The sequence below is a fragment of the Diaphorina citri genome, unplaced genomic scaffold (genome assembly GCF_000475195.1).
Source record: "Diaphorina citri unplaced genomic scaffold, Diaci psyllid genome assembly version 1.1 scaffold909, whole genome shotgun sequence".
NCBI lineage: Eukaryota > Metazoa > Arthropoda > Insecta > Hemiptera > Psyllidae > Diaphorina > Diaphorina citri.
This window is the reverse complement of record NW_007378340.1, coordinates 33,530-43,918: the sequence shown is the minus strand read 5'-3', so window position 1 is coordinate 43,918 and position 10,389 is coordinate 33,530. Positions and strand designations below refer to the sequence as shown.

At 37.4% G+C, this 10,389-nt stretch overlaps 2 protein-coding genes across 2 annotated transcripts in view; one reads left to right on the top strand and one right to left on the bottom strand.

Moving 5' to 3' along the window:
* Nucleotides 1–2,640, bottom strand: part of LOC103512994 (WD repeat domain phosphoinositide-interacting protein 2-like) — an 8,970-nt gene extending 6,330 nt beyond the window's left edge. Inside the window, exons 1-4 of the mRNA XM_026826315.1 lie at nucleotides 2,635–2,640; nucleotides 1,619–1,813; nucleotides 867–953; nucleotides 547–695 (exon numbers count right to left, since the gene is read on the bottom strand). Of these exons, the coding sequence (XP_026682116.1) occupies nucleotides 547–695; nucleotides 867–953; nucleotides 1,619–1,813; nucleotides 2,635–2,640 (437 nt within the window). The remainder of the gene's footprint in view (nucleotides 1–546; nucleotides 696–866; nucleotides 954–1,618; nucleotides 1,814–2,634) is intronic.
* Nucleotides 2,641–4,082: 1,442 nt separating this feature from the next.
* LOC103512993 (hepatocyte growth factor-regulated tyrosine kinase substrate-like) lies at nucleotides 4,083–9,920 on the top strand. The gene is made up of 3 exons (XM_026826314.1): nucleotides 4,083–4,256; nucleotides 5,221–5,345; nucleotides 9,620–9,920. The coding sequence occupies exons 1-3, from the start codon at nucleotides 4,122–4,124 to the stop codon at nucleotides 9,918–9,920; spliced, it is 561 nt and encodes a 186-aa protein (XP_026682115.1). The 5' UTR covers nucleotides 4,083–4,121.
* Nucleotides 9,921–10,389: the final 469 nt, after the last annotated feature.

Sequence of the window (10,389 nt, the reverse complement as noted above, 5' to 3'; positions counted from 1 at the left end):
AAAAAAAATTTTAACATAAAATAAAAAAAAAAAAAAAAAAAAAAAAAAAAAAAAAAAATCAGTAAAACATCAAAACTCTGTTCCGTGTTGATTTATGCCGGGCGTCTCTTCAAACTATTGACGTAGGTTTTTTTTTTTTTAAGAGGTTTGACAGAGGGAACTGTAACTGCTATGGTCTTATCGTCCCGAAATCGAAGAGAGAAGGAAGACAGGATAGGAGAAAGCCAGCCGTTCCGAGAACGAACATTATCCCAGCAGGATAAAATCCGCCCCGGGCGGGAATCGAACCCGCGGCCTAGCGCTTACAAGGCAGACGCACTACCAACTAAGTTAACTAGGCTGGCGATATTTCTTTCTATGGTGGAAAATAGTATTAGTTTTTCAGTATTTACCTCTGTCTTTTCCAAGTATTTACCCAATAATTTCATTATATCTACCCAATAATTTCATTATATCTTTTTCTCTTCCTCCTCGTCCTCCTCCTCCTCCTTCTGATATTTTGAAATTCTATTCAATTACATTCAATTCAATACCTTTCTATTCAGCTTGACAGCGAGGATTGTGTTGGAAAAGCTGTAGTTGCATATCTCGGAGCCTCGTTTGAAGTGACATACTGTGAGTTTCCTCGGACTGGACAAAGACACAACAGCCACCAGACTGGAACTGAACAGTCTCTCCACAATACACACATCTTCCTGAGAGTTCTCGTAGATTTGTTCTAGGGTGTCGATAGAATTGAGGGAGAACAGACGGTAGCCAGATTTGGTTCCAACCGAAAGTGATCTGAAACAAAATAATCATTAATTTTAGTACCTACTCAAAGCAGAGCTTTTTTCACAGCTTTAGTGGATATCACAGCAAATTACTGTGGCGGTGGCTAGACGCGAGCCGGAACTATTGAACGCGAGAGCTGCTAGGGGGGAGTCGTGTGCCGGGATCATGGTCTTGGCGTGCTGCGAGAGAGGAGAAGAATTTTTTTTAAAAAAAAAAACGAGATATTTATAATTATGTATGTCTAATTTGTCTAATACATGCTACTTACACTTTGATGCTAAACATAGGAGTAATTATTCAGAAGCTACGACAATGAAAAACAATAAAACAAAGTTCCTTTTAGAGTTTAAACCTAACCCTATAATAACACTGGTCACTGCTCATTTGTAACAGCTCCTTTTTGTAGAAATTTCTCATTGACAAGACTTCTGAACAAGTACACAGAAAGGTTTGATAGAGAGAACTGTAATAACGGAGGTCTTATCGTCCCGAAAGCCGAGAGGAGGACAGGATATTCGAAAGCCGCCGTTCCGAGAACGAACCTTGTCCGTTCAAGATAAACTTCACCCCCAGGTGGGAATCAAACCCGCGGCCTAGCGTTTACAAGGAAGACACGCTACCCTCCAAACTGGCAAGGCAGATGCTTACAGTATAAGCAAGTTCTATTCTACAAATTTTTGTCGATGGTGGGATTCGAACCCGGGACCTTCTGCATGGCAAGCAAGCGCGTTACCACTGGACCAACCGTGCCCTCATTCTCTATTCTCTTCTATTCCATTCAATTCTACCTAGAATGGCTGAATTAGTAGATACTTTGAATGCCACTGAAAAGCTGAAAACTTACCAGGTTGTCAGCATCAAATATCTGAACTTCTCCTATCGAGTTGGATCCAGGATATGCCAGATAGCAATTATCCGAGTTAACACACAGACAGCAGATGCCATTAGGGTTGGGGGGCGTATCACGAATAGTGTGCAGAACTTTCATATCTCGGATGTTGTGGATGTACAGGGATTCTTCCAGGCAAACTACCAACCTCTACGAATAATAATAAAATACACAATTGGTTCAGTGCCTAGTGAAATTCCCTAAGTACTCTAAGTAGCAACCCTAAAATATCCTTCTGAAAAATATTTATGCTAAATTTTTGCCTGTTTACTAATCATTATTTTTAATTTACAGGTACTTAACCAGGTGAAAAACCCCACTATGGCCTCCTGTTTAATGTCATGCTATTGCTAAGTGCAAAATCTAAAGTGTTAAGTTCCTCATGGAAAATGGAATCGTCTCCAGTTTGTCTACTGACATCACTAGGTGATAATTTAACAGGTGGTCAATGATCAATTGCTCAACACTAGAGTGCCCTATTGAACACTTGTGTTTCAAAAGTCACAAAGCCTCATACATGAACACCACATGACCATCAAATTTTATGATCATAGGATAAATATAAAATAAGTAGGTACTCAGTATCCAATAAGTACAGGAACTTAGACTGTCTCAGAAAGCACGTTTTGTGGGTATATTCAGCTTGGTGAGGACAACTTCATACACAAAAAGCTGATTTTGAGGGGATAAGGAGAATGCTTCATTTTCATTCTACACATAAAAAGATATAATGTTTAAGCTATTTAAATAGGAAAAGGGTAGGAAGAAGAATAAGATCAAAGGTTTGGGATATTTAAATAGAAAAGGTTAGGAAGAACAACAAGATCAAAGGGTTAAGATATATGTAAATAGGAAAAGGCTAGAAAGTTGAAGATTAAAAAGGGTTAAGCTATAAAGTAGTACTGAGGTCAGTTCAGGTTGTGTAATACATTGGTTGGTTATCATTTCACAATAAATCAATCAAACCAGGCCTCCATTCTTGATAGGTAGCAACTTTGCACTTCACTCTTTGTAAATACACTGTGCCAAGTGATACACAGAGGAACACTGATACACAGTGTCCTTTGTTTTTCTTTGGATAATAGGACCTAGGATTATCAATATGACATTATTTGGTATCCTTAGCATAAAACAATAGGTAGGTAGGTACATAATTTTGATATATTTTGACCATAAAATTGATCTGAGCTAAGAAGAGTAAAGGGCATCGAAGAAAACTTGAAAAAATGGTCAGTGTTCTTCTGACTACTTGGAACAGATTATTTTTATGTCAAAACTTAAAATTACATCAATCCTCAAGGGAAAAGACCTAAAATAGCTTCAATCATGCAATGTTTTTGCCTGTTTACTTACTAATCATTATTTTCAATTTACAGGTACTTAACCAGGTGAAAACCCCACTATGGCCTCCTGTTTAATGTCATGCTATTGCTAAGTAAGTGCAAAATCTAAAGTGTTAAGTTCCTCATGGAAAATGGAATCATTACTGTGGCTCCTTTGGAAATATGTACCTACAGACAGGCTTCCTTTTATCAGAAAATAATTAAATTACCTATTCAATGTATAAATAAAATTGTTTACCCACCTACTTCTTTGGTAAATGAATGCTTTGTTGCTACGAAAATAGGTAAGAACCTAAAGCAGGTAGTTACCTAAGTCTTTGTTTCCAACTTATCCAGTTTATTTTATTCAGTGATTACTGATTGCACATTAGCTAGCTACCACTCAACAGATTTCATTTTGATACTTGAGTTTCACCACTATAGGTTTCAAGTGAGTTGAGGAAAGGAACAAAAAAAGCTTCTTGATATTTGGAGTCAGAGAGTTCTTTGTTTTTATTCAATTCAGACACAAAACACAAAGCTGAAAAATACACACATACTACTTTGTAAACTTTATTATTAATCATTATTTCTATTATCATCCATTGTTGTGTGATATCTGATATGTAGCACAGTTAAGAGATTAGGTACCTTACTTATTTATCTCTTTGTTAGTCATAGTAAGTAAGAGTATTATTCACTGTGCTTGTAAGTTTACGACCTGAGTTATGTCTAGCCATGGCTCAATGTAGAGAATGCTTCACTTTCATTCTACACATAAAAAGATAAGTAAGTAAAACGTTTAAGCTATTTAAATAGGAAATGGTTAGGAAGAACAACAAGATCAAAGGGTTAAGATATATTATGTAAATAGGAAAAGGCTAGAAAGACTTACTCATTAATCTTTTGCATTGATCAGACTTATGGTGACCTGTAGAGCTACGTTTTCCAAAGAGTTTTTACAATTTAATTAATTTTATTTGGTAAACATGTTGAACGTCTAAAGGACTTACTCATTAATCTTTTGCATTGATCAGACTTATGGTGACCTCTAAAGCTACGTTTTCCAAAGAGTTTTTACAGTTTACCAAGCCTTATTGACTTCGAATCAAATATTGCAGGATTTCGTGAACATCATGAAGGCAGAAGGATTTCAGTTCCCCGTGTTGAAAGAAAGTGATGCTATGTTCTCAGCGGACACTGCACCAGAATGGATGGATGGAGATACATGCCATCGGTGCAGAACAACGTTTAGTTTGGTGCAGCGTAAGGTAAGAGTAAACTTACTCGCCCAACATGAACCAGAGTATCTAGTTGGTGCCATCGGTGCAGAACAACGTTTAGTTTGGTGCAGCGTAAGGTAAGAGTAGAGTTACTCGCCCAACATGAACCAGAGTATCTAGTAGGTACCATCGGTGCAGAACAACGTTTAGTTTGGTGCAGCGTAAGGTAAGAGTAGAGTTACTCGCCCAACATGAACCAGAGTATCTAGTAGGTGGGTATAGTTAAAACTCTGTTGAAAGGTGTCAAAGAATTTTGGCTTGGAGGTTGGTGGAGTCGTGTGCCTACCTTAGGCTGCAGGTGCGATTCTGGCCCAGGAAAAAAACCATTCCTCTAAAGACAAGAGAAAGGTGTCAAAGAATTTTGGCTTGGAGGTTGGTGCAGTCGTGTGCCTACCTTAGGCTGCAGGTGCGATTCTGGCCCAGGGAAAAAACCATTCCTCTAAAGGAAAGGTGTCAAAGAATTTTGGCTTGGAGGTTGGTGCAGTCGTGTGCCTACCTTAGGCTGCAGGTGCGATTCTGGCCCAGGGAAAAAAAAAATCCCTCTAAATACAAGGTTTGTTCTTGGAACGGCTGGCGGCTTTCTTCTATCCTGTCCTCATTTTTCCCCTTGATTTCGGGATGACAAGGCAAGGCCTCCATTGTTACAAACTTCTATCAAAATTCAACTGGAATATAGGACATAAAAATATTAATTAAAACCCTATAAAGAGGTGAAGAAAAGACGACGACTTGACGTCTGCTTTGTAAGCGCTAGGTCGCGGGTTCGATTCCCGCCCGGGGCGGATTTTATCCTAAACGGATGAGGTTCGTTTTCGGAATGGCTGGCTTTTTCCTATCCTGTCTTCCTTCTCTCTTTCGGACAATTAAGACATTAGCAATTTTATTACAAATCCCTCAATCAAACCTTTTTTTTTAACTTCTAATAAATTCTTGTTCTATTGTTATTTCTCAGCATCACTGCAGAGCCTGTGGCCAGGTGTTTTGTCAGCTGTGTAGCTCCAAGTCAACCTCCCTGCCTAAGTTTGGTATTGAGAAAGAAGTGCGAGTGTGCGAAGATTGCCATGAGAAGTTCACCAAGTAAGATGAGGGACATACTACGAGATGGGCATGCTACGACACAGACCACGGGAGTCTAATGTAGCAGTTGTTTCTTTGATACAATATCGACAGTGCTTGGACGCCGGAGGTCCCGGGTTCGATTCCCGGCTGGGTCGGTTTTTTATTCTGCTGTGTGCTTGGAGCTCGGGGTGCACTTAGCCTCGTTCTATGATATCTCAGGAGTTTGTAAAAAAAAAAAAAAAAAAAAAAAAAAAAAAAAAAAAAAAAAAACTGAATAAGACCAATAAACAAATGGTTTACTCTTGCAAATAAGGGGGAGATATCATTTTTAAGACAGTTTTCAGTGGCTATTTAAAACATTTCTTGTAACAATTCTCTTGGTGCTTGCATAGATAATGATTTTTATGACTTCACCCTAAAATATTAGACATAATTATTTCTTTCAAGGGGGTTGAGTTTTTCATGTAGGTACCAACCAATTTTACAGAGACTATACATTTGCCCTCATCCTATTCCAAGGATTTGCAGTTTGCAGAACCAATAATAAAATGATTCTCTTCATTTACAAGATAGATCTCGATGGTATTCAACTTTTACTTTTGTCCTTACTTAGACTTGATGCACCACCTGATGTAATACAAGGCCATTGTATAGTCATAGACAATAAATTGGCTTTGTTCTTATCAGTAGGTACTAGTGTATAGCTCTAGTTCTGGCAATATAAGCATAACAAAGGGATACAAAGTTATCTTTCAACTTGTAAACTTGTCCAGTGGGAAATAATCCATGAATTAGCCTGGGTGAATTTTCTTTTTCAAATCCCCACTAACCCAATTTTGTTTACAGTTATTACAGGTAGGTATTGATACTGTTGCTCAAACAATAGAACAGTGCCTGCCTCAATATGAACCATTAGCATACAAGAATTTTATCCTGGACAGAACCCCACATTCCAAGGATTTGCAGAACCAATAATAAAATGATTCTCTTCATTTACAAGATAGATCTCGATGGTATTCAACTTTTACTTTTGTCCTTACCTAGACTCGATGCACCACCTGATGTAATACAAGGCCATTGTATAGTCATAGACAATGAATTGGCTTTGTTCTTATCAGTAGGTACTAATAGTGTATAGCTCTAGTTCTGGCAATAAAAGCATAACAAAGGGATACAAAGTTATCTTTCAACTCGTAAACTTGTCCAGTGGGAAAAAATCCACAAATTAGCCTGGGTGAATTTTCTTTTCCAAATCCCAAGTAACCCAATTTTGTTTACAGTTATTACAGGTATTGATACTGTTGCTCAAACAATAGAACAGTGCCTGCCTCAATATGAACCATTAGCATACAAGAATTTTATCCTAGACAGAACCCCATACAGTTTGATAACTTACGTGCAGTCCTGATTGAAATTAACAAAATAGACATTGTTGGAGGTATCTACAGAAGCACTTGATAGGCTCATTGAAAAGGATTTGATTAAAAACACTTCTAATTTAGTTAAAAACTATGAGAATCATAAATTTTGTTTTAAATAAAAATAGCAAAGATAGCACTTGATAGGCTCATTGAAAAGGATTTGATTAAAAACACTTCTAATTTAGTTAAAAACTATGAGAATCATAAATTTTGTTTTAAAAAATAGCAAAGAACAACAAAAGTTTACAGAAATTTTTCAAAAGTGCGTAGATAGAAAAATAATCGACCTTGATAACAGCTGGATCAGCTGACAGGTGCCAGAAACAGCTGACTGATTATTCCCCTTTCCCCTCCCTTCTAACCTTGAAATACAGTGTTGCCAGAATGGCTTTAAAAAAACCTCTCATTTTCCAAGAATGTGGAAAAAAGTAGATTGCGATTAGGTAAATTCAGAAAATCATTTCATAGAATGAAAAAAGAGAGTTAGGTATAAACTCTACGATTTTGCATTCAGTTTTCATTTATGTCTGTCTGTTCGCGAAAGAAAATTTCCTTACCCTCGGATCCTTTGCCAGAATGGCTTTAAAAAAACCTCTCATTTTCCAAGAATGTGGAAAAAAGTAGATTGCGATTAGGTAAATTCAGAAAATCATTTCAAAGAATGAAAAAAGAGAGTTATACCTAAAATATACGATTTTGCATTCAGTTTTCATTTATGTCTGTCTGTTCGCCGGATCCTTGTTTTCACTCGCTGAATAAAACGTCGCTTCACATTTATTGACCGCACCCTTCTCCTCTCTCGTCAACCTCCTTGAAAAAACCTCCCTCTCCTGCCTTCTAAAACGTAAACAAAAAAAACCTCCCAAAAAAAAAGATCCAAAAAAAGGAAAGTGAACTTGAGAAAAAGTGATAAGATAAAAGGTAAAAGGATAGAAAATAGAAATAAAAGTAAAAAGACCTTTGATTTGGCTAGAGACCATCACCCCGGAGTATGGCAGAAAAGAAAGTTGTCCTTTCTTTATTCTGCTATCACCATTCGGCTACAGCTGAAGCCACTACAACAACAACAACACACCTTAAAGCTCCAAGCTAACCTGGCTATTAAACGGTAATAACACCTCTCTCTGCCTGGAACTCATGGCAGCCACTACTCGACTGACCACCACATGAACCACACCAGTGGTGTAACATCACCTGATTTAACTTTCTGAATAACTGTTATTTGTCCCCTACAGTATGGAACTCACGGCAGCCACTACTCGACTGATCACCACATGAACCACACCAGTGGTGTAACATCACCTGATTTAACTTTCTGAATAACTATTATTTGTCCCCTACAGTATGGAACTCATATCTCCGTAAGTACTTCTGTCATGAGCAGATGTAATCCAAAACTCTTCGGAGAATCAACAGGAAGTCATTAAAAGCTACTTTGAGACCTTATAATGAAGGTAGATAAGAAAACAAGTCTAATCTAGGTTTCAAGTACTTAGATAGCTAGTCTCTTGCATTGTATCTCCGTAAGTACTTCTGTCATGAGCAGATGTAATCCAAAACTCTTCGGAGAATCAACAGGAAGTCATTAAAAGCTACTTTGAGACCGTATAATGAAGGTAGATAAGAAAACAAGGCTAATCTAGGTTTCAAGTACTTAGAAAGCTAGTCTCTTGCATTTTCACTGATACCTACATCATGAAATCCTTAATCACAAAGAGGTGTCGTCTACCGAATCATTCAACATAATACAGGGATGATTTCATCAGCTGATTATTCATTCTGAGTGTATTGGTATGCTTCATACTTGTCCATATCATATTCCTATAATATGGGATTTAAGTCTAGACAGAAAAAAAAGGTTCAAATGAGGGTTAGAGGCATATGGCCATATCTCACAGTCCATCAATCAAGTCCGAATCATTCAACATAATACAGGGATGATTTCATCAGCTGATTATTCATTCTGAGTGTATTGGTATGCTTCATACTTGTCCATATCAAATTCCTATAATATGGGATTTAAGTCTAGACAGAAAAAAAAGGTTCAAATGAGGGTTAGAGGCATATGGCCATATCTCAAAGTCCATCAATCAATCAGAAGTATTGTTCACCAAAGTTCTGAATATGGCTAGTATAGGTAGCTATGATTAGGCAATGATAACATCAAGTGATGTAACACACAACACACTGTGGTTATCTCTGTATTTGAATCCTGGTTATGAGGATTTCAATAAAGATTCAAGAATTCAGTCAGGCTGGGGGAAAAGTTGTAACAGAGGTCTTCTTGTTCCGAAATTGAAGAGAGAAGGAGAACATTGTAAAAGAAAACTAGCCATTCCAAAAACGGACCTTATCTATTAGGTTAAAGGTTGCCTGGGGGTGAGAATCAAACCCACCTTACACTCAACAGACCCAGCACCTAGTTTGTTTTGACATTACTCTTGAACAGTTTGTCTAAATTTAATTAATTTTATTTGGTAAACATGTTGAACGTCTAAAGGACTTACTCATTAATCTTTTGCATTGATCAGACTTCTAAAGAATACGTGTCTAATGATTTTTCTTCATCTTTCCAACGAATCTAATATCTCAAACACTGAAACTACCTCATTGAGAAGCTACTTTATTCGACTAGCGACCAGAGAATTAATAGTAAAGGAGGCACTAGGTAATGCTATGATACCCACAAAAGTTGGAAAAAGCACTCTGCTTTACCACAAATAATTCATGATTAGATTTTTTTTTTTTTTTTTTTTTCAAATTAAATTTAAAATCCCAAAAAAATTTATTTTTTTATTTTTTTTTTTTTTTTTTTTTTTCAAATTAAATTTAAAACCTGAATCTCGCCTCGTTCGATCAATCTCATTCCAGGAGTCCCACACCAGGTGCTGCAGGTTCCAAATCAGAGGAGATGTTACCAGCTGAGTATTTGAACTCTAGCCTCGCTCTACAACCACAGGTACCGCCGCCTAAAGCCACGGGGGGCAAGACTGAGGAAGAACTGAAGGAAGAAGAGGAATTGCAACTGGCCTTGGCTCTTAGCCAGTCGGAAGCCGAGTCTAATAAACCGGTTAGTAGAATAGAATATATAAGACCTTGTTTATCCTGCTGGGATAGGACTGAAAAGGTATCATATATCATATATTTAGAAATATTATGGGGAACACTTTAACTTATTACAATTGGCGGCTTTCACACTGAGGTAACACGTCGCAAGTAGCAAGTCGCAAGATGCTACGTAGCATGCATCTTCAAAGACCAGACCATTATTTCAAATGAAACCTTCCTCACTGAGGATACATGTTGCTACTTGAACCCTGGAAACAAGTAACAGTGTTACTTCAACACCAACAGTCTGGAGTTTTGTTAGTTGCTACTTGTGATTGTTTGTGGGAAAAAATATTTTTTTGAATCAATTTCTTGTGCTGTTGTTACTCCAATGTGAAAGTTCATGTTTCTTTGAACAAGATTCAGGACGTAAGCAGTAGCATCTTGCGATGGAATGATTCGATACGATTACTGGTCGAAAAAACCAGTGGAAGTTTAAATCCATGAAAGACCGAAAAAAGATTTAATTAGTCGCAAGTAAATAGATTCCGCGCAAAGGCGTGACTCCATTGTGCAGCGTTGGCATCTTTCAG

Bases quoted from the DNA above. Each gene is read 5' to 3' on its own strand.
- LOC103512993 (XM_026826314.1), top strand. From the start codon at position 4,122: ATGAAGGCAGAAGGATTTCAGTTCCCCGTGTTGAAAGAAAGTGATGCT. The intron at 4,257-5,220 runs GTAAGAGTAAAC...GTTATTTCTCAG, and splicing joins TTAGTTTGGTGCAGCGTAAG to CATCACTGCAGAGCCTGTGG. The intron at 5,346-9,619 runs GTAAGATGAGGG...ATCTCATTCCAG, and splicing joins TGCCATGAGAAGTTCACCAA to GAGTCCCACACCAGGTGCTG.